General features: G+C 31.5%; 1 protein-coding gene across 3 annotated transcripts in view; it reads right to left on the minus strand.

The window, feature by feature from the left end:
• LOC127735503 (1-phosphatidylinositol 4,5-bisphosphate phosphodiesterase epsilon-1-like) overlaps positions 1-25,492 on the minus strand; it is a 152,937-nt gene that overhangs the window by 24,093 nt on the left and 103,352 nt on the right. For all 3 annotated transcript variants that reach the window (XM_052245687.1, XM_052245686.1, XM_052245688.1), the window contains exons 9-18: positions 22,843-23,208; positions 16,140-16,289; positions 15,427-15,712; positions 12,788-13,044; positions 12,147-12,292; positions 10,903-11,152; positions 9,917-10,074; positions 7,870-8,614; positions 947-1,081; positions 32-91 (exon numbers count right to left, since the gene is read on the minus strand). In XM_052245687.1, coding sequence (XP_052101647.1) covers positions 32-91; positions 947-1,081; positions 7,870-8,614; positions 9,917-10,074; positions 10,903-11,152; positions 12,147-12,292; positions 12,788-13,044; positions 15,427-15,712; positions 16,140-16,289; positions 22,843-23,208 — 2,553 coding nt within the window. The remainder of the gene's footprint in view (positions 1-31; positions 92-946; positions 1,082-7,869; positions 8,615-9,916; positions 10,075-10,902; positions 11,153-12,146; positions 12,293-12,787; positions 13,045-15,426; positions 15,713-16,139; positions 16,290-22,842; positions 23,209-25,492) is intronic.

Raw genomic sequence — 25,492 nt, forward strand, 5'->3', positions numbered from 1 at the left:
AACCACCAATATCATGTAGTAAAATATTTACCTTAGAGGTTGTAATGTATCCACTGGATCGTCTTGAGCCTTGACCATCTAATTCTACACTCTAAATAAGAACATACATTTCTTGTGATTTAAGTACATGTATCTTAGTTTTCAAATACATACTCAAATACTTCAGGTTGTAACACTTGATTTTTTATGATTCAAAAAAGGACCATTGTCTAGTTGTAATTGAATATTAATCGGTCATAAATATATATATAAACATATATGCATTCAAATAGGAGAAGTTATAATTAGACTGCTCTATGGCCCCTTGTATTTGTAAATCAAAAAGGATTTTAAATCAATCAAATAACATTTTTTAAATGTTCATAAGACATAAGCCTACAGGTCAGTTATTATTGTCAATTGTTTGTTTTTTTTATAAATTCTACCTATAACAAATCTTTTTTAATGTAAAACTGCGTTAACTGCCCTGAAAAACTCAATCATTTTGAAATTTTGACATTAACATTTATATATGAGCAACAACCTTACCAAGAAAGATAATTGGCTATGAAGTGTATAAGAGTGTCTTACATAAAGATGCTGATGTTGTTAAAATATCTTTTTATGTTAAGGCTGTGGTTCATATCGTTTTTGACCAAATAATAGGTGAAAAACTTGTCTATTTCAACTGTACTGACATAAAAGCTTCATTTAGATATTTGTTTGTTCATAAAATAAAATCAATCCATATCCAAAGTATTAAAATCTTTTAATTAGACTACTAGCTTATGCCATGTCATATAAGGAGCTCATTTTTTTTTAACTAAATAATTTGAAGTTTTTATTTAAAGTTTTCTAGACTTGAGGTCATTTAGAGCATGACATATTGATAAGACAATTGTCTTTTCATATTGTTGGGTTGCTGTCTTAATGAGTTATAACCTACATTTCCTTTATTATCGTTTACCTTTGATGATGAAAAACTACTGTTTTTCTTTTTAAATGGTCCAACATTTGGTGTCCACTTGGAAGAAGATGGTGTGAGATCTTGTGAGCCAGAAGTGGTCTGGGGTCTAACAGACCAGTTACGACCTCCAAATACCTGCAAGTACAAATATTATATACGCTGTAGCAACAAATTTTTTCAACATAAAAATTTGTAAGGGGTTCCGCTGAACCCTGTGTCTCGCGGCTCTCGCCTGTGATTGCTGCTGTCAGTGTAAAAGTGTAAAGTTGTGAGTCCATTTATCAGTAAAATACAGAATTTAAAAAAAAATTCTAATTTTTCTTTAGATGCTTATTCTTGGTCTTGAAGATAAGCTTCTGTCCAAGTTTCCTACAATCCATGAAGGTTTACAAATTTATCATGTCAAAAATAATTAATCCCTGACTGTCTGTAAATGTTAACTGTAAAAAATGAAGTCCATCTATCAGAAAAATACTAAAAATGAAAAAATATATTTTCAAAGGTTTGCTTCAGACATTTAATCTCTTAATCATTAAAAGCTTCTGCCAAAGTTTCATAACACTCTATGAAAGTTTGAGAAGGTAATTGATGTGTAACAAATTTTAACCCTAGACTGTATCTACTTGATAACTGTAAAAAACTAGAGGCTCTAAAGAGCCTGTGTCGCTCACCTTGGTCTATGTGCATATTAAACAAAGGACACAGATGGATTCATGACAAAATTGTGTTTTGGTGATGGTGATGTGTTTGTAGATCTTACTTTACTGAACATTCTTGCTCCTTACTACTATCTCTATCTATAATGAACTTGGCCCGGTAATTACAGTGGAAAATACTTTGTAAAAATTTACAAAAATTTACAAAATTTATGAAAATTGTAAAAAATTGACTATAAAGGGCAATAACTCCTTAAGGGGTCAATTGACAATTTTGGTCATGTTGCCTTATTTGTAGATCTAACTTTGCTGTACATTATTGCTGTTTACAGTTTATCTCTATCTATAATAATATTCAAGATAATAACCAAAAGCTGCAAAATTTTCTTAAAATTACCAATTCAGGGGCAGCAACCCAACAACGTGTTGCCTGATTGGTCTGAAAATTTCAGGGCAGATAGATCTTGACCTAATGAACAATTTTAACCTCATCAGATTTGCTCTAAATGCTTTGGTTTCAGAGATATGAGCCAAAAACTGCATTTTACCCTATGTACTATTTTTTAGCCATGTCGGCCATCTTGGTTCGCGAGCGGGGTCATCGGACACATTTTTTTAACAAGATACCCTAATGATGATTGTGGACAAGTTTGGTTAAATTTGTCTTAGTAGTTTCAGAGGAGAAGATTTTTGTAAAAGATTACAAAAATTTACGAAAAATGGTTAAAAATTGACTATAAAGGGCAATAACTCCTTAAGGGGTCAACTGACCATTTTGGTCATGTTGACTTATTTGTAGATCTTACTTTGCTGAACATTATTGCTGTTTACAGTTTATCTCTATCTATAATAATATTCAAGATAATAACCAAAAACGGCAAAATTTCCTTAAAATTACCAATTCAGGGGCAGCAACCCAACAACGGGTTGTCCGATTCATCTGAAAATTTCAGGGCAGATAGATCTTGACCTGATAAACAATTTTACCCCATGTCAGATTTGCTCTAAATGCTTTGGTTTCAGAGATATATGCCAAAATCTACATTTTACCCCTATGTTCTATTTTTAGCCATGGCGGCCATCTTGGTTGGTTGGCCAGGTCACCGGACACATTTTTTAAACTAGATACCACAATGATGATTGTGGCCAAGTTTGGTCAAATTTGGCCCAGTAGTTTCAGAGGAGAAGATTTTTGTAAAAGTTTATGGACGACGGACGCAAAGTGATGAGAAAAGCTCACTTGACCTTTCAGGTCAGGTGAGCTAAAAACTAAGTCCATTTATCAGTAAATAGCATAAAAATGAAAATAAGTATTTTTAAAAATTTGCTCTGGATACTGTATTTTGGTCATAAACAAGCTTCTGTCCAAATTTCATAAAATTCCATGTAGGTTTGACAAAGTTATTGATGTCTAAAAAAACTTTAACCTCAGACTAAATCTGAATGTTAACTGTAAAAAAAAAACTAAAATAATGCCCATTTATCAGTAAAATACGGAAAAATGAAAATAAGTATTTGCAAAATTTTGCTCTGGATACTGTATTTTAGTTATAAACAAGCTTCTGTCCAAATTTCATAAAATTCCATGAAGGTTTGACAAATTTATTGATGACTGAAAAACTTCAACCTCAGACTAAATCTGAATGTCAATGTAAAAAAAAAAACAAAATAAAGTCCATCTATCAGTAAAATATGGAAAATGAAAATAAATATTTTCAAAATTTTGCTCTTGATACTGTATTTTGGTCATAAACAAGCTTCTAAATAAATTTCATAAAATTCCATGTAGGTTTGACAAAGTTATTGATGTCTGAAAAAACTTTAACCACAGACTGAACATAAATGTTGACGCCGCTAACGGCGGAATCTACGATCGCTATGTCTGGCTTTCACAAAATAAGTTTCGCAGGCTAGACAAAAAATCCTTAAAACTGTATGCAAAGTGGGTGATTTATGAGAGGATTAAATTGGTTTTTTTTTATAATTTCCTTGTAATAGATAAAATTCTATAAATGAATGTTGCAAATTTTAAAATGTTAAACTTCCTTCGAAAACAGAAAATGCACTACCAAAAGTCATTGAAAGTGCAAATTGTGAATGCATTAGTTTTTTTAACAAGACATTCATTGATCCCTCTCCTTAATGAAAGGGATTCTTAAAATTTAGTTCAATAATTTTGAATATATTATAGCAGTGACCTGCTTTTTATTAAATTTTCAATCACCTACTTTTGATCAAATTATCAATGACCTACTTTTTAATTACTGTTTAAAAAATTACAACGATGACGGACAACAATGACAGACCCCAAATTTAAGCACTAGCTAACATGGCTCTTTGGGTCCGGTGAGTTAAAAAGTTAATTAACACCTGTATAAGTTTAGGTGTAAAAATCTGCCTAAAAATCGTAGCATATTTTAAGATACATGAATTTTACAAATATTTTTACTACAAAATATAATATGTTTAACTTACTAATTTGTATTAACGTAATGATTTTTGACAAATCATACACATTTCAATAACCATCCAATATAAAAACTTCTTTAAATATCAAAGTCTTGTCAAAAGATGTTTTCCAATCTTACACGTGTATATATATACACATGCTACAATTATCCTACGTAAATGGAATACTTCTAAAACTTTTTAGTATGTCATTCTGTAGGCTGATATTGCTTTTTCTCCCATAAATCTTCACAACATTTCATAACCAGAGAATAAGGATAAAAAAAACTTTTCCATGACAACAAGTACAAGAAACACAAATGAGGCCAATGAAATATTAGGTTGGTGACAGGCCTTTTTATTTTTAGATGGATTGAATTTCATTTTTATGACAAATGCAATTTTTCAGTTAAAATACACAAAATATCTAAAAATTATTTGATTAAAACGTTTTTTTTTCTATAACTGAGCAGTTGCAATACCTATACTGTATATATTTATGTACTTATTAGTAACACTTGATTCAGCTAAAGATTAAATTACTTTAAATTCAGAAATTCATGTGAGCATTTATTATCATGATTATTGTGTCTCAATGATTACTGGTAAAAATGTGACATTAATTAATGTGATTGCAAAAATTTTGTGATGGAAATCACTACTGAAATTATGAATGCTAGTTTTTATTATTGCTAACCTGATACTGTTTCATTTTTGTTATTAATAAAAACATCACAGTATGTAATTATTTGCAGCATGCTGAGTTAAATAAAGGGACCAACTGAGAAAAACGCAATCTATATATAGGCTGTGATCTTGGCTTATGACGCCATGGAAGTGCAAGGCACAATTCATGAAAATATTTAATAGAAAAAAGAACAATGTTGGATAGTTTGGTGGATAGTTGTCTCATTGGCAATCATACCATATCTCCTTATTTTTATAATGTATTGTGGGATAGCATCTTTATTTTTGCCTTACCCAAAAAATTCAGTCCCTCCCTGTAATTAATCTCTCCAACCTGCGATGGCAAGAATTCCTTTTTACACTCAAAGCTCTACAACAATCCTAATTCTGATTGGTGTCATGTGGGAGAGGTGACCAATCACCAGTCACCTCAATTCTAGCAAGATTACATGTGCTTGATTGATGATTATTGGCTATGCATTCAGGCGTTAATGTAGCAATAGTAGAGCAGCAGAATTTAAAGACTGAATTACTTGCCAGGAAATATTTCTTTTTGGCAATTTTTTAAAGGATTTGGAAAAAGCTTAATCACATAAAAAATTCCAATTGATTGTAATTGTTAATATATCATCCCCATGAATTAACTGACTTTTCAAATAATATGCAACTGATTCACAGTCCAATTTAACAAATATTATGCCAAGATCACCAGGAAACAAAATTTGACTGGTCATGGTTAAGTTAATGACAAAATTGTGTTTTAATTACCATCCAATTAAAGTTTATGTTACCATGATTATGCAAACAGGTAATTTCATTTTCATAATTTAAAGTAAATTGTTTGTAATTTTCTGGAGCGATAATATTGTTGCCAAAAGAGATTGATTTCGTGGTAAATTTCATTTACTTTTTGTATAAAATTCTACAAATTAAAAGAATAAACAATTGTTATCTTAATTCTTCTTTTGAGGAACTAAACTGATAAACAAAACATTTATTTCTTATGGCCTTACACTGTTTAGGTAGTTCAACCAATAATTGATAAAATTCATATAAACAAAAGCATATGACAGCACGACAGGAAATGAAAAGTGAGAAACCATTTAATTCCCAGCATTCCATTTCTAGATCTATATTGATCATGCTCATTTAGCGTGATTGCGTCAAGACTATGATACTTTTTCATTTTAATAAATGAAGCCTTAAAAAATGAGGAAAAATTTCACACGTGTCACAACATTTCAATTCTTTTAGGCGTAAAATTAAACCACAAAATGTCTACAATTTTCGAGAGAGTAAAAAAATAAAATAAATTTCCTTTTCTTTGTTTGTTTTTTAGAGAACACAATTCTTAATGTACTTTCTATCAGGACAAAAACAATATTATACATTGTGTAGTTGCAAAGCAATAAAATATGCTTGAGATAGATCAATGGACAATAAAAAAAAAAAAAATTTTTAAGTCAAAAATTTAAGTAAGGATTATGTCACCTTTTGTTGTTTCAATGCTATACATTTTGAAATTTTAAAGAAAATCCATAACCTTTCCCCTAGTACACTTTTATCTGAAATTTTATACTTAATCCATAGATGGTTACTACATGCAGTGCTACCAATGATTTCCTAAAATAAATTTTTTTATACAGAAATTAGTTTAAAACAATAACAAATATGGACCTAATCAAGCACACAATATAGGGTAAGCTCAACTTTAGCGACTCAACACAAGGTTATTTGGATTGTAAAAGTTGTTGAGGACTTTTTGTAAACAATAAAAGGTGGCATAACATGGACAAACAAGTGTTTAAAATGTTATCATGAAAATCTCTGTAATGAGGTCTCAGTGAATTTTCTGTACAAATCAGGACCTGATTTGCCAAAAAATCACCATTTTCCATTCAATGCAATGAAACAATAGATATTATTGCTGTGAATAACTTATTTATTTGGTATATGTACAAATAGCACGTCTTTTAATAAGTATCTCTGCTGTTTTGTTATAATTGTTCTTGAAAATTTCATAATTAACACAGCCTACAAAATCACTATTTTACAATAAATGCAATGAAACAATAGACATTATTGTTGTGGACAACATTGCCATTTGGTATATGTACAAAATTGCACGGTTCTTCTATTAATATCTCTGCTGTTTTGTTGTTATTGTACTTTGAAAATTTCTTAATTAACATAGGCCTTTATAGGAAGAGCTCATAAACCTTAATACATACAAAATGTATACCTATATTAAAAATATAAATACTGGTAAATGAATTCAGCTTTCATTCTAATGAAGCAAATAATTGTTCACATGCCTATTTAATAAAGACCTGACATATCATAAAAAGATATGAGAGAGTAATAAAAAGATTTTAAAATGTAAACAAACTTTGTTATTTTTATTCACATGTTACAGATGTGAATCCACTTAGCATACTAAATAGACATAAAACATTAAGTCTGTAAATTCTAAATCTAATGTGTGAATATAATATAGTACAGTTAGACAATGGCTGCATGTGTAGAGAGTACTTAATGTGATTCCTGTACATGATTAAATATTATCAATTAAAATTTTAATTATTTCTAAGTTCATCTTGTTGCAAGTTTTGCCATCACATAATTTCTAAGAATACAGTCTCCTTATTCTACATCCCTCACCTAACAATGAATGAATAAATGATATCATTGAAAAACCTCTTTGAAGGTTAAGCATCAAAATACATCAATTTTGAAAAATTTTAAACCACTTATTGATTGCAAATATTAGTGCATACAAGAACAAAAAAAATAATCAACAACAGTGTTTGTTTATATGATTAGTACCTCTCTTAAAGTATTTACTAAGTTCATGCATGTACTTTTAATACTTTATCACACAAAAATGTACCATAACTGTTAAATTTTTGACATGTTTTTAGAAAGAAAAAAAAAATTCAATTTACACCATTTTTTAACCTAAAGTATTAAATTCATAATAGTTGAAATCCCTTACAACTTCAACTTTAACATGAACCTATCATTTTTTTTTTTTGTGTGCAAAATTCTCATGTATTTTAATACTTTGATTTATGGCAAAATAAGGCCATTAACGTATTCACCTTTAAGATAGTAATTCCCTCAATAGTTTACCTTGATAGCCTCTGCAGGAGTTGGTCCAAGACATTTCTCATTCTCGTAAAACAATTGTAAATACTGAACTTTCAAACACTGTACTCGTTTATCTGTCTGCCATGAAAGTCTTCTTGCTGCTCTTACTAAACGCACTAATCCTGAGTACCACATTCTACAAGTGAATTTGGGAACAACAAAGTAAATTTTACGATTTTCTGAGTAACTGGCACCATATAAAATTGATATGACATTTTTCTGTGAATCTAAATTTTCCATGTTATGTCTTTTCATAATGATTCCAAGATCATTCATAGTTAAGTCATTTCTCCTTGAAACTTCTTTGACTAGACGTAAATCTATAAAACCCTCTTCCAAAGTCTCGTACACATCTTCTCCACCAGAATACCTCATACATAAAACCTGTGTTGAACTAGAATCTGATTCACCTTTCAAAGCAAAGTCTGGATATGTTGAAGAGCTTGCACTGAGAGAACTCCACGACTGTTTCCTCCAAGTCAAGGTTGAATTGTCAATTTCAAGTTTGAGGTAGCACATGCATGACCTATTGCTGTCTTCCTCAACTCTCACAACAGTTGTTCCGTGATGTAAGCTTTGTAATGTCTGAGAGTCTATTTTAGCCATTTTTCTAGTTATTAACATGAATTCATGGTCTGCCGAAATTTCCTTAATTGGCTGATAAGAGTCAAGGTCAAGGTCATAATCACTTTCACAATCATTATCATATTCCTCAAATGCCTCAATACTGTAAAATAGTTTGAAATCTTAAAATTATAATACTGGTATATGAAAATTCACCAACAAAGAAAAAACATCAATGCAAATATACTTTTTAAAACTAAAGTGTATCATTTTGACACTGAGTTCTCAAATTTCATATTTGCATTTCTCAAATTGCATCTTGGTTCTGAATATGTATGAAATATTTGCCACTTGAAATTTTAGCAAGCAACAATTTATCAATCCAATTTCATCTTTAAAATCATGATATATTTCCCTTTTAATTTGTGGCTTATGAATACTTTCAAATTGTAAAAGATTTTACTCTACAACAGAATATTTAAATACTACAAAATGAAGACATATATTCAACAACAATAAGTTTTTTTTTGTAATTTTGAGGATAATGTCATTTGCACATCCTTCCTTTCAATGCAGATGTTATTTTTTTAATTTTATCTTATGGATTTGTCTCCCTGTATCAAAAATTGATTTGATTTTTGATTTTTGGTGTTTTAATGCCACTTTTAAGCACCGCTTTTGGGCTATTTCGTGGCGGCCAGTTTTTATTGGTGGAGGAAGCCCGAGTGCCCAGAGAAAACCACCGACCTTCAATAGGAAAACTGACAATCCTAGTCAATTAAGATTGAAGTCGAGTGCACCCGCACAAGCTGGGTTCGAACTCACAACCTCAGCGTTGACTGGCTAGTGATTACAGTAGTAACTACTTAGACCACTCGGCCACCGAGGCCCCTTATCAAAAATTGAAGTATCCCTGGATAACCACAATCAAATGAATAAACAACAATGTAAAACCTAACTTTCAATTGGACTGATTTAATTGCATTCTAAGTGTAATTGTTTGTGACAAGTTTTCACCCTTGCACAGTTTTTATTTGATTTTTCATATTTTGATATTTACATGCACATTTACGATAATTTACAAAATGTTTAGTATTCTCAGTGTTTGTCTCCCTTTCACAAAGCGCTAATTATCTGATGCTATCATGTCCTCTTTTTCAACTCTTTTGAGTTTGATATTTTCAGTATTCCTAACTTTTGAGTTGAGTCATTTTAACTCAGACTCTAAAGAGGCTGGTACCCTATGCTGTCACGCATAAATTGTATTTTTTTTGCAATAAACTTCTTAAAATAATTACCAAAAATCTTCACGATTAAATGGTCAAACCATTTTTGTAACAAGCTGTTATTGTTTAGTAGAATTAAAATTAACACTGATATATATGTTGTGAGGAAAGAAATATTGTTACTTATTATAGAAGGTGATCCAAGTGCAATCCCTTATGAATTAAGAACGAAGGTTTACCTCTGACAGTCTTCTTCTCGTCTCCTCTGACCATGGCTATGGAATAAAGCTATATCACTTAAAACAATATGAGCTTGTTTTAGCTTATCCATATTCAATAGACCTCCAACTCCGATCCTTGTCATGAATCTATCTTCCCCATTGTAGTCAGATATGAACTGTTATAAAAAAAATATTATTGATATTGTATATGTAAACATTGATGAAAGTTGACTCTCTAGCAGACAATCTGAATAAAGGAAGAGTGGGCTATACATATTAAGGCAACTAACTTCCTGACTTCAACCAGACATTGGATTTTCAATGTACTAGCTAACAAGATAATCGGTGTTATAATGCCTGCTTAGCCTAGCAGGAGCTTCAAATAACAATTCCAAAGCCTAAAGTTTTACCAGACTAGGGACTGAATCCACAGCCTTCCATTTCAAGACAAGCATACCGCCACTAGACAACCAAGGCACTTCTTTATTTAAAATCAATTTTACAGATAATACAATAATAATAATTTCCTTAATTTCAACAAGAATATTTAAACCAAAGACTAGCTTTCAATAAGGTCAATTATATTCAATTAGACAATGAACAACAAACAATTTGAAATGTAGAGTCCTCCATATGACCTTCATTGATGAATTTGTGCTAACATCATACAATCTACATAATGAAAAGTTGTGAAAAACACATGAACGAATACTAAAAACACTACAGAAATCCTGAAAATAACTAATCAATATAAAGATAGATTGTTGCTGGGTAATTGTCTAATGGTAAATATGACATGCTTTTTCAGGACATGTGACAAACCAGACAGAGATAACAACTGTCTAGAAATTCTGTATTGTGCAGCCTTTCCATGCAAATCACATTTCATTCTACTAGAAGCATCAAAAACATTTACATTTCTTTGCAAGTTTATTGTTCATGAAAATAAATGAAATTAGATCTAAACATAAAATAAAAATGTAGGATAACAAATTGAATCATACCTCGAGGGACTGGTTTTCCTCAGCAGGCAACACAATGACACTTGGAAGGGTAATAAACAATGCACGTAAATCTCTCAAAAATCCTCCGAAAAATGGTACAACTTTGCATTCTGGGATGTCAAGAGATCGACTGAGAGCTTCTTTGTATTCATTGGTCATTTGTCTAGTCAACAAAGCAGAAACCAGGAAATGAAGCGTGGACAAGTCTTCTTCAGGTATAGACAACCAAAACGGCCTCAGTTTTTCTGATCTGAAATGAAATTGTAAAAATCATTATGTGGAAAACATGTATCTACATTTTACAAAACAATAAACCTTTCTCACTGCATGAGGTTACTGAATATAAAAACAACCTCAAATATGATAATTGTATGGCAATACCTCATTGATGATATTTATCAACCAAACATTGCTACATTTCCATAATTTATTATGTGAGGCTTCTTTCAAGTTAACAATATTACAAATTAGAGAACCAGACATAAAATTTTTAGTTTTAAATGCTGCCTGTTACATGCATGTGCCTTTTGCATGTTAAGTGGTTGTTTTATTCTTGATTTGTTCATTGAATATTAATCCTTATGAATGAAATCTTTCTTGAATTCGGCCACTATTTCCCTTTCAGTTTAGGGCAACTGTGTGAACACTTAATTGAGTCCAGCCACTATTTCCATTAAAGTTTACAGTAGCTGTGTGAAAACCTACCAGAGTGCAACAACTATTTTCCATTTAAGTTTAGGGTAACTGTGTCCAAACTTCACTGAGTCTGGCCACTATTTCCATTTAAGTTTAGGGTAACTGTGTGAATACTTAATTGAGTTGGGCCACTATTTCCAGTTAAGTTTAGGGTAACTGTGTGAACACTTAATTGAGTCCAGCCACTATTTCCATTAAAGTTTACAGTAGCTGTGTGAAAACCTACCAGAGTGCAACAACTATTTCCATTTAAGTTTAGGTTAACTGTGTGAAAACTTACTTGAGTCTGGCCACTATTTCTGTTTAAGTTTAGGGTAACTGTGTGAAAACTTACTTGAGTCTGGCCACTATTTCCATTAAAGTTTAAGTAAACTCTGTGAAAACTTACTCCAGTCCAGCCACTATTTCCCTTAAAGTTTAGGGTACGTGTGTGAAAACTTACTTGATTCCGGCCACTATTTCCCTTTAACTTTAAGTAAACTGTGAAAACTTACTTGAACCCAGCCACTATTTGCATTTAAGTTTAGGGTAACTGTGTAACAACTTACTTGAGTCCAGCCACTATTTCCATGGTTGTGTTAAAGTTACCAATACACCAACAGTAGAAGGCAAGTCTGAGGATACATGACAAAATAGCCTTTCTGTTCTCAAATGTAGGTTGGGTGATGATCAGTTGTGTGACCCAGGAACTAACCTAAAATAAAGTATGACAAATTATTTTATGTTAGCATTGACAGGATACTGTAAAGAGGTTATTTTTCAGTGTGCTTCTAATTTCAATATGTTTGCAGTTGGAATTTTGCAGCGAAATTTGCCTATGGTAAACATTTCAATGTCCATGTGGAGCAGGATCTGCTTACCCTTCCAGAGCACCAGACATCACCACCCCTGGTTTTTGGTGGAGTTCCTGTTGCTCAGTCTTTGGTTTTCTATTTTGTGTTTTGTGTGCAGTTGTTTGTTCTTTTGTCGTTTTTTTCTTTCTTTGCTATGGTATTGTCAGTTTGCTTTTGACTTCTGTGTCTGAATATTCCTTTGGTATTTTTTGCCTCTCTGTTAAATGAATTGAATAAGGCAGTGAAACAGTGAAAAATAAACACTACAGAGATTAAACTACCTCTTCTAGAACTCAAGTCATGAGTAAAACCCAATGTAAAAAAACCATAAATGGTATCATGTTTTATTATCTGACCTCATTAAATCTCTGTATGAGATCTTCAACACTGGAGTTCTTCCTGTTCACAACAGATCCTCGTGTCAGGTCGGTAGTAACCTGTCGAATATAGTGTGATGGTAAAATACTGTTAAACAATCCATGTTCTACATTTGTTAACATGATTGCAACTTCTTCTGGGAAGTGTAGCCTCTTTCTGAGATGTTCTAATTCCTTGGAGTACCGAGAGCCTCCATGGATGGCTGGTCGTAAAAGTGATGGTTTACAATGAAAATCTGAAACAAATGAAAAAGGGAAATTCTGCTTATAGATTACTTTTAATTACAGAACTCATCTAAAGTTTTACAAGGGATAACCTTCACTTTAATTTGAAGACGATGTTACAAGACATGAAGCATTTGACTAGGTATGGTAAAAAAAATGACTGTTGGACGGATGGGTAAAAACATTATGCCCTTGGCATATTTGTTGTATGGAGTTTTATTAGAATATAAGACAGGCCTGTCTAAATATTCTCCTTGATAATGGACAAGTCAATATTACTATATAATAACTGCAAATACAACTTTCTGAATGAACGGTAATGTGACACAAAATGAAGACCAAGCTATTGACAGAAATGTATCAAATTTAATGCAATTAATCCAAACTGTCAGATTCTACTATGGATTTAAGGATGAAATAAACATGTTTCATGTGTCCAGAATATCTCAAGAATTGGTTTATCTATGAATCACTGTCTAACAATTTTACAAAGCCAGCTTCTACATACATGTACTGCAATCACACGTTTTTCCCCATTTTTTTCAAATATATCAAAACAACATTTCAAACATTGGCAAAAGATGGAAGAAACCAAAGAGGCAAAAACAAACAATAATTACCACAAAGCTTTGCAAAGAAAACTTAAAAATGAGCAACTTGAATCTAACTAAAACAAAAGGTGAAATGAGGTGATGATGAGGGTGATTTTTAACGACCTTGACTACCCATGAGAGTCTTGCACGGTCGATGAGGTGATCTGGAAAGGTAAGCAGTTTCTGTCCAACTGATGGCATTCTTCCTGTTTTTCATTTAAGACTCTTAAGATAAGTAAGGAACAAAGAAAGAAAGCTCCATCTATGGCAACTAAAATGTATCTATCTATGGCAACTAAAATGTATCTGTATTAATCTATGATTCACACATACTCTGCTATAGTTGAGGGCAGCAAGAAGTGGTTTACAAAACTTGTGAAATATGATGACCTTTATTTGATCATATTTAACCCTTAATTGTTCAGTACTTTTCTAGTTTGTGAGTGTGTGTATTGAGGGAGGGGTTATTGTTGAACACAATTATTTTCACTTTAATACAAGTTATTAGCAGAAAAGCAGTAAATCTATTTGTTTCCAGAAGCTAGAAGTAAAGCACAATAATCCATCATTTTTTATTTTCATTGCAACCTTATTATCTTTTTTCTTTTTTTCCCCAGTTGAATCATTCTGTTTATTCTTTGTTTAAGACCTGCCTTAACTTTTTACAAACTTTCAAAGACAACAAAATCATTCAGGATGGATCATATTTCTGATTTACTTACATTTTGCAACATTTTTCAAAAATTTATTAAACATCATAATCATAATTTCAAAACAAATAATGGGTTTATTTAAAGTTCAAATCACAAATGTAAAGCCATATTGTAAAAAAAACTTGAATTCTATCTGTGTTTGAACAAGAAAGTATGTGAAAACCAAAAACAAAAGTGTGAAGATAAGCTATAAAATCTAATATCATAATACAAATATGTACAATAAGATATAATGATATATTCAAACACACTTCTGCCCTAGTCAAGTAGTTACAATCTATTAGAGTTTATGATCTCTTTACTTCTCAAGTATAATAGATAAATGTTTTAACTCTAACAACTAAATTAGACATTGAGTATACCTATAAAGGACAAGACTCTTTATGAATCTTTGTTTACTGATTGGATACTACAGGTTTATCTATAAAGGTCAAAACTAAGGATTTTTGTCTTTTTATCTTATTTCAACTTTACTGATAGGCAGTGAAGTGGTTTCAAAGGTTCTGAAAAATTTAGAAATCTGACCCTGTTTCAGATATATTTGAATCACGAGTTAAAAGTGTATGTCCAAGGTGTTGGACCTTGTGATGTTGCATCAGGACATTTCAGATTCCTATTCATATGAATTTCAATGTTATTTTACTGTGTCCCCTGAATTCCAAGTCAAGCACTATATACTTTGTCCTGTCCAAAAATTCCCAACATTCAGTGTAAATACATTATGTTTTAAAATCATTGCTTGTTTAACTATCAGACGTCTGTGTTTTTTTTAACTCATTCCAAAGTTAAGACTGAACAAGCATCTATTGTCTACGAGGGTTCTAAATCAAACTCTGATTCCTTTGAGCCCATATCAATGCTGTGAATTCATTGCATTTTGCAGCAACAATTTCCTTGGTTTTATACTTCATATTCATAGTTTTTAGTATTTATTTTTGTTGTTGTGGAAAAAATGTAGCAAAAATACTTTTGCAGTTATACAGCTTCTATCTAAGAATCATATTATAGTTGAATACTATAACTCTTGGTTGAAGTTGTCCAGTGAATCTGTTAAAATTAAGAACTGACCCTGTTTTACAGGACTTACCAAAGTCAAAACTATCTCTACGTAAAGTCCCATTATTGAGATATCTACCATCCATGTCTAAAGCATCCCATAATACAGCTGTCACGGACTTCAGATTTTCTAATGAGGACATTGTAAGATTCCATGGTTTACTTCCCCTAAATTCTAAGTCAAGTCCATCGTGATACTTTCCGCTGCCTGGATTAAAATCTTGTAACTCTTTAATACTATGTGACTTGGCCAAAATTTTAGATTTGTTGTCAAGAAGGACAACTCTGTCACTCCCAACTCCAAACATTCTTGTAACCTGCAATATCGAAACTTTTATTTAGTTAATTTTAACATAATAGAGAAACAACTGATGTTTTTGTTTAAAGTGAACTTGCAACTGGTTTATAATTTACAGAAATTTAAGATTTTCATTAGATGCAAGAAGTTCCCACACAAATATATAGGACAAAATTCAAAGACGTAAAAACTGATGTCTGAAGAATGTCTTTTGAAAGATTTATAATAGTTCTTTTTTTTTTAATTCAAGTAGCAATAACATATATTCTCCTTTCTGTTACAAATTTACACAAAGAATGTTAACCTTCCCCAATGTATTCAAAAAGCACATGTTCCTTAAAGGTTAATCCTTCTGTCATCCAATCCTAAATTATTATGAATGTGATGGTCATTTTTGAAAGACTATACATTAAAATCTTCCAATTGACATATTAATTTAACATTACCTTTTTCTGAGCATTTCCTCTAAGTAATTCTTTCACTTGGTACAGTTTACAGCCATGAGCAGGTAAATTTTTACATATTTTTATATAGTGCTGTTTTAACTTGATTTCACTATCATAATGAGGTGTGTGCCATAGCTTCTTCTGTTTTTCCTGTAAATCAAAAGCACACTAACAATTATGAACAGTTTCTGGCTAAACGTATCATAGGAGTTTATCTCATAAAGGTGTCATTGTGTTACAAGAGCAATAAGTTGGTCAAAGTCAGGGTTTCCAAATTTTATATTTATCCTGCCTTAAATAAATCTCTTTAAATTTGTACTATAAGGCAAAAGCTGAATTAGCATGTGATATTAATTATTTGAATAACTGTAAAAGTAAAAGTCTGTATGGTCAGTTTACCAGCAAACAGCCTTAGTTGTTTAGTGGTTGATTCATCAGTGAGCAAAAAGCATTACGGAGTCAGGACAAAGATTGGTCTGCCATGGAAAGACTGCTTTCCTTTTGAATTTGAACATTAAAATCCAAGCAAGCCTCATATTTATACAACACCAACATATTCTCATCCATTGATGTGCATGTAATATTTGTAGGTGGATGTTAAACATACATGCTTCCTAACATTCTTGCTATATTTAAATCTAAAGTTTATACATCATCTTTTGAAAAATTTCTTTAATAAGGTAATTTCTATTTAGTTAATTCCAGGAGCAGCTAAAATTGATGGCTGTTGAAATGAAAAAAAAAAAAATTTTGATTTCAACAGCTAGTAATTTTCAAAAGCTTGTAATAAATAAAATTGACCGCATTGCGAAAATATTGGTGAACAGATTGGTGACTTGTCATCTAACGTGACAACCAAAAACCAACATAGTATTCTATCCTTGACTTAACTAAGCATTTTATAATATAATGTTCATAGATAAGTGTATAACAATTCACAACAAAACTAGAATGTGATCTAAATACAAGGTACATTGTACTCCAATATTTTCGAGTACTAACTTATCAAAATGTACTTAGATTTTCCATTGATATCTATTTTAACTAAACAACGTCTTTCAAAAGAAATTTTTAAGATAGTAGGCATTTTCTCTTGAATGGTATAAAATTACTAACAAAACAGCCATTTACATCCAAAACAGACCAAATAAATTGCTTCGCCGAGCACAGCTGGATACGACTGCAGAGGTCCAACCCTGAACAGTTGGGGCAAAAATGGACACAATATTCGTGCTTGATACAGGTCTGAATTTGGAGTGTTATTAAATATTTGACACATTCTGACACAGAATAACTGTAGTCAAAGAACTTAGAATTGGTTATATGATTTGAATTTATATTCAATTTTTGCATTTGTGCAATACACTTTGCTGTTGTGAATTGACCCCCTCCCCCACAAAAAAAAAAAAATATACCCCCCCTTTTTTTTGCTTTTGTGCAATACACTATGCTATTGCGTATTGACACCCCCCATCCACCCCCTTTTTTTTTGCAAAAAAAATAAAATATTTGAAGAATTTTTTTTTTCAATTTCTGAAATCTGAAATGAGAAAAAATTGACCCCCCACAATTTCTTTTTACCCCCCGCCCCCTTGCAAATTTGGTGAATTGTCCATTAACCAGGAAACCCTTATTTTTCCCCCTTTTTTGCCCCTAATTCCTAAACGGTTTGAGCCATAACCCCCCAAAGCTAATCCTAACCATCCCTTTGTGGTATATATAGCAACTTGTGGTATAATTTCAGAGAGATCCATACACCGTTCCACAAGTTATTGTCTGGAAACTAGAATAAACTGCTTTGCTGAACGCAGCTACATACGCCAGCAGAGGTCAAACCCTGAACAGTTGGGGCAAAAATGAACACTATATTCAAGCTTGATACAGGTCTGAATTTGGATTGTATTAAATGTTTGACATACTATAGGTTTCTGAAGAAATGTAGTCAAAGAACTTGAAATTGGTTATATGAATTGAATTTATATTCAATTAAAGATTTCTTGCTGTTGTGCAATACACTGTGCTGTTGCGCAATACTTAGTAAATCTGTTGTCAGACTATAAACAATTAAAGTTCAATTAATTCTCAATGTCATATTAGAAATTTATGAAAATGTAAAGGGAGCTTACAGCAATAGATATAAACAATTCACCAAAGTTTCATGAGAATTGCTGACAGCATTTTTGAGTTATTGTCCAAAAACTGGAAAATCACCCCTTTTTTAACTCTGAAATGTAAAATGCTTATTTGGGCCCCTTTTTGGCCCCTAATTCCTAAACTGTTATGACCATAACTCCCAAAATCAATCCAAACCTTCCTTTTGTGGTTATAAACCTTGTCTTTAAATTTCATAGATTTCTATTTAATTATACTAAAGTTATTATCCGGAAACAAACTGTCTTCGGACGACGACAACGTGATACCAATATACGAAAAAAAATTTGCGGTCGTATAAAAAAATGCATGCACCCATTGTGGTGCTATCCCAATGAGTAATTGAAAGTATATGTGAACAGGAATAAAGTGTGTGACAAATCTGAATAAAGTGCCCACACATTACAAGTCATCACTACCAAGTTGCTGACAAAATGAGGAGTTATTCTGTTCAGTAGCACTGGAGAAATCAGTGACGAAATCATGCTCAGTCACCATATTGAAAAATTTATAGAACATGAAATTAGGTGCCTTGTAGATGCAAAAAGTGCTCAAACCTTACAACTCATCACTGTCAACATGAACATGCTGACCAAAGAAGTCATTCTGTTTTGAAGTACTTTAGATTAGTGCGACATTAATATTTGTTATTCATTAGGTGCCAATTAGTGGGGGTATAGTTGTAATCACAGATAAAACCTGTGGATGTTTCAAAGAATCAATGAAACAAGACTAAAACCGGCTCTGGACCTGTGTCGCTGCATGTAATTGATTGAGGTAACAAGTATACTGGAGCATAACTGATCATTCCCCTTTCACTGAAGCCAAGAAAACTTTCATGAAAATTTTCCTTGTACAATGAGTGTTGTAAAATTTCAAACTAATGGTAAACAGTAAATGGATATATGGCAGATGTAAAAATTGCTTACTCCCTACAACTCAACATTATCAAGCTGCAGACTAAATATTAAATCATTCCCTTCAATAGAAGCCGAGAAAACTTTCACGAAAAGGATTAGACCTGGTAAGACCCCTTTTTGGCCCCAAAATATAGCATTTTTACAAATTTGTTGAAATGTCAACTGTAAGCTCTTTATTGGAGATTGGAATACTTTTGTTCCATTAAAAAAGGACTGCTTTGACAAAACAATGCATACACATCAGGTAATAGCATCATAAATTCATGCAAAATTACTGAAATCTTCCTAATTGTAGCATTTGTGCTAATTTTAAGACAGACGGTTTTTGTCTAAAATGGAAGTGGCCGCATTTGTGTTCAGTCTTAATATTTAAATATATGTTGTATTTGACGATAATACATAAACATATTTTACGTTTGAGACTGAACACGAATGCGGCCACTTCCATTTTAGACAAAAACCATCGGAAAAGTGACGTTTTATGGCATATTTGATAGATTTTTCATATTTTAGCTTGAATTTGAGCATCTGAAATGACCAAATCAGTTCAAATCTGTAACATAAACTAATTGAATCGACTGAAGTAGACACTTAAGTGTTTAAAAAATGTCAAAAATCTTTCATCAGATGTACTTCGAATTTTAGACCAAAACTAGCCCTTACGGGTCTACTCCTTTTCCTTGTACAATGAGTGTTGTAAAATTTCAATCTATGGGCAAAAATGAAATGGATCCATCAAAGATGTAAAAATTGCTTACCCACTACAAATATTAATTCATTCCCTTTCATAGAAGCCAAGAAAACTTTGACAAAAGATTTCTTTTGAATGGACTAACAGAGTCAAGCGGTTACTAGACCTGCTTCCATTTCGGCAACACAGGTAAAAGGTTAATGCTAACTGAAGGCCTAATAGAATATTACAAAACTAGCCAGATAAGTATCATTTGAAAAAGACTTATTTCTTTTTTTTTTGAATATTTATTTATGCAACTTACTAACTGGTACATTTTAGATTTTGCTAACAGACTTCAAGTATGAGGAATAGCAATAAAAGCCTTTTCTCTTTGGTTTTTCCATTTAACTTTGATTTGCAGCTGTTTAAACTAGAATCATCTTATGTTTTTAACTTAGGAATAGAACCCCCACAAGTTTAGTGGACCAACATTTGAAAAGGATCTTAATGGTATTTGTCATTTAAGGAATCTGGTGCTTATGACTACCTATGACAGTCTTTTAAATTTATTCAAAAATTTTCTGAACAAGTGCCTATTGATAGAGCTTTACATATTGTATAGCCACTTGTCTATTGTTGAAGACTATGTTTACCTATAAATGACCCTGAGATATCTTTAGGTTTTTTGCATTGTTGGGTTACTGTTTCATTGATGTATACCCCACATCTCCTTTTATTCATACTTACATAATTGAATGTGTAATTAAAGTCCATTTTCAGTAATTAACCTCTGACCATATCAGTTAAAGTTTAAGATTTTTTTCAAAAAACCCGGTCAGTTACTTGTTTTATCACAAGTTTGCTTGGATTAATCGGAGTGATAACTTAAATTTTGTTTATTTTATAGGTAAATTTTCACACCGAGAATTGAAGAGAAATATTTCAGATATTGATCTGAATTCAACTTAAAAATAAAAGTTTAAAAACTATAAGTGCATTATACTATCTTAGCCTTGTGCTTTAAAAGAATTTATACATTATTTGCAATTTGCAGCAAATCTACTTTTTTCCATTAAACATAGCAATTATGAATGTGTGGGTTTTAGTTGCAATATTGAATGGTAAAAGTTTAAATATTGGTATATTTATATGGAGAATAAGATGTTTAGCAAAATAAGGAAACAGTGACTGTCTCAGATAACTCTTGTTCTGGCCTTTATTGATTTTGATAGAGAAGTTCCATGTAAAAAAAGATGATGATGGATGGCTGTGTAACATTCAGCTGCAAATTAAATGCATATTCAGGACATAAACATGTATTGTACTAGACCGACACACTGAGTCAAATTTTGAACATGCTAACTCACAAGGTTACAATAAACTGTACCCAGGAAGGCATGTCACCCTACCCGGACACATAATTCAGTGATCACTTTCACAAAAAATCTTACAACTAAAGTTGATCATAAGTATACTGAATTGTTCATGACTTACCATCAACTTTTGTCGTAAGATATTTTGTGAAACTGATCACCGACTCTGAGCCGACCAGTCTTTGCTCTTACTCATTAATTAAGCTTGCTTAGCAGAGAAGCAGCAAATATCAATTTTAAAGTCTTCGGTTAGAACCCACAACCTCCCGCAGTCGAACACACTACCATGAGACCACTGAGGCATTTATGTAAAATGAAGCTAACTGCAATTATTCAAATTGTTTAAACCCATGTATTTCATGTTTGATGAGAAATGAGGACTTGCAAAAACTGATATGAATAAGTCCTGGGTACTAAATTATCGACAAAAAGAGAGGCGAAAGATACCAAATGGACATTCAAACTCATAAGTCGAAAATAAACTGACAACGCTATGACTAAAAAAGAAAAAGACCAACAGACAAACAGACAAACAATAGTACATAAAACACAACATAGAAAACTAAAGACTGAGCAACACGAACGCAAAAAGATGTACCTGCGGCTGGTATATATACGTAAGGAAAAAAGCTAATTTTATTTGAGTAAATATATAAAGGAAAAAAACATTTAATTTGTAGTTGTTATATAATTTTTAAACATTATTATATCGATAAAAATCTTGTCTGGCTTGCTACAAAAAATATTTAATACATCTTTTCTCATTTTTATGAGTGTTAATATAAAATTTAATATATCTTAATGGCTTTCTATCAAAATATATTTATAAGCATTTTAAATAGAAAATAATTTGAAACACGACAGTGAAAAAGAATAAATTTTTTTTTCATTTATTTTCTGTTTCTATTTTGTAAACATGGTAAATAAATTGTTTTAATATCTTAAAATTAAAATAAAATTCTTAATTTTTAAGTTGATAGATTTGCTTAATTTCAAAGACTTATTTTCATATATTCTTTAAATAATTATAATAGTGCATAACATCCAATGTTAAACAGGTGTCAAAGAAATGATTACTAAATAAAATGTACATAATAGTTTTACTAATCACGTTTCAATACATAATCAGGAAGTAAAATTAACATAGACTCATTTGCAACAATTATCTCTATCCTTGAACAACTTAATCTATTTATAAACAACATTATACAATGTATACATGTGGTTAAAATCTAACTGTCATACATTATAATGACCTTACATAATTTAGAATTCAGAAAAACAATTTTTGGTTAAATTTTAAATCAATGCAATAGGGAAGGAACATTTGCATTTGGAGACAGATTTCTGCTATAATATGACCGAAATACAAGCAAATAATTTTTTCTAGAGTTTAATCAAGAACAAACATGACTTAAATTGCCACTGGCCTAGCACAGTCTATGGCTGGTAAGATTTGAGTGGCACCACTTTTTGGGCTACGGTTACTTATACAAAATGACATGATAAAGCTGTACCAATTTTCACAGACACTCTGCCAGTGATTTGAAATGTGCAACTTTTGAGTACCAATTAACTATAATTACCTGTATTAGCCATCCTATCTTTTTGGAGGATACCAAATCTGGAGGAAGATACTTGGTCAGATCAATTTCTCCATTTGAATCCACTTCATTGTCGCTGATGCAGGTCAACTGTCGGATGATTCTACCCTTACTTCTCCGAGTACTTGTTATTCGGCTGGCACATTTGCTACGTATAAGTTCCTTCCTACGACGTAGATTTTCCTGTGGGTCATTAATTCTGAATTGTAGTTTCTGATGAATTTCTTTAATGTTTGCTTGTGCATCATTTTCTGGCCATGCTTCTTCAATATGTAGCTGGATACTGGCTAATGTAGCTGCTTCCTCTTTGGTACATGGAAGCTCTCCACTCACAACCAATTTTTGAAGCTAAATAGAAAGAAAATCATTTTTTTTTAAATTAAATGATTAAATTAAATTATGTTTTCAGATTTATGTCAATTTCCATCTGCTTGCACATGTCTTCCATCTTTGCTTACAAATGGTAACGATCCAGACCCCTTCCCATGTAGTACTATTGGCAAACCAAGATGGTGTTTTCAGATCATTCAAAAATAATAATAAGTCGGAAGAAATCAAGATTTAAAAGTTACATAACAGTTTTCCACCTGCTACTTGAGATCTACTGAAAAAGCAGCTGACTTTGATAACCTGAAATTGTTACTTCAAAAATCACTGAAAGCTTTGAAGTATACACTGAATCATATTGATAATTAATCTCATTATATATTTCTTATTCTCTACACTCAGCAGACCAATAGTGATAATGTTTTGAATTTCACACTCCAAAACTCAGTACATCCTTACACACCAAGTTTTATGATGTACATACCAACCCAACTATAAATACATATTTGAGATTGATTTCTTCTTGTGCAAACTCTGAACCAATGAATTTACAAACCAACCAGCAAAAATGGGAATTGATGAATACTGCCTGAACAATTACAGCAATTCATTCAAAGAGAGGTTACTAGACATCAAAGGGACAATCAAAATTCATTGTGTGAAAAACCAACAATACAATGGCAAAAAACAAAATGAAAGTTCATTTGTATCATATATACATCACTGTAGGTATCTTTTTTTACAGAAAAATTTCATGGTACTTCATATGATTAACCTATCCAGCGTGCTATGTTTGCACGATAAAACGCATTACGTTTGCACGGATTTATATAAAAAAAAATTATTAAAAAATAAATATTGACTTTTTATAAATACAATAAGTACATTAATTCTAATGATGGGATCAGGATTTTCACATGTGATTTAAATCTCAAATTTTTATGGGATTCGACTGATAAAGTTTTTATTGGTGGCACATTCACGTATTGTCTCAAATTCTTTTACCAATTGTATTCTATCCATGGATTTAGAAACGGAAACTACGTTCCATTATTTTTTGCTTTGTTACTGTCAAAAAATGAGATCACAAACACTGATTTCTGAACAGCAGTTAACCAGCTTTCCACTGACAGAATCTAGTATTTACCCCTACATCTGGAAATTTTGATTTTGAATTGTCAATGCATAATGTGGTTCATAGAATGTATTCAAATACTACAGTCAAAGGTTGTCATTTTCATCTTTAACAGGCTTATTTTCAGGATTAAATCACAGATAAAAACTCAGGCCATCTGATTTGTTTGTTATTTGTCTCTGTTTGCATGTCTTGCAGGAGTTGGCAGTGGTCGTTAGTGTATATTCTGTTATGTTGTATAATATTTTTAGTAATCCTGATTATCTATTTTATGTTTTATTTTTCAGATTGTCAACAACTCTATTCTTTTTCTTTTTATCTATCTTCCCTTAATCTGACTCTTTACCAAAGGAACACTCCATAAAGAAATCATATAATAATGTACAGGAGACACAAGTAGACTTTGTTGTTTCAAATCCATTCAATAATTGAGGGAAAAGTTGAGTGTAAATGTACAACTATATATATATACAAAAGAATCATCGATTATGCATCTTTTGTTATTCTCATTTTAGGAGCAACCAAATGGGAAAATGATTTGCAGATTGGAAAACTACACTGCAAAGAGATAAAGCGATACAAGTTTGGCTGAGATCTGATATTTAGTTTATGATGAGATGTAATTAGAAGATGGAGAGATATACAGACAAGATGAATAGTACATGTATTTGCATCAAACTATATAATAGCAAGCACAAATATAAATATATTTTTAACTTTGTGTTTCATCCTTTAATTGCCACTTAATTTATTTCACAGAGACTGTTTTCTTTTGACAATGTACCACACAGAGTATTTGGGTAAAATAAGCAAAGTCTAAAGGCAGATTAGTTTAGAGTGCATTTCTTTCTAACACAAACGATACAAAAGGTTCAGCAAGCACACATTGAGATACGTTTGCAAAGTTTGCATAAACTTTGACAAACTATACACTCGCTGAAAATGATAATCATACACCAAAAAAATATAATGAATTGCAGAGTCATATCCCTATTAAAAAGTTAAGTATTTGATCATAATCATCTATAAATTTGTTTGGATTACAAAGTTCACCTTGCCAATCCTAATCCTTTCTTAAAACCATACACATAATAATTTAGCCTCTTCAAAACATATAGACTTATCCTAATACACTGTGCAGACTAAACCCAAGATCCTATTAAAAGTGTA

Source organism: Mytilus californianus, unplaced genomic scaffold, assembly GCF_021869535.1.
Source record: "Mytilus californianus isolate M0D057914Y unplaced genomic scaffold, xbMytCali1.0.p SCAF_3, whole genome shotgun sequence".
Classification (NCBI taxonomy): Eukaryota; Metazoa; Mollusca; class Bivalvia; order Mytilida; family Mytilidae; genus Mytilus; species Mytilus californianus.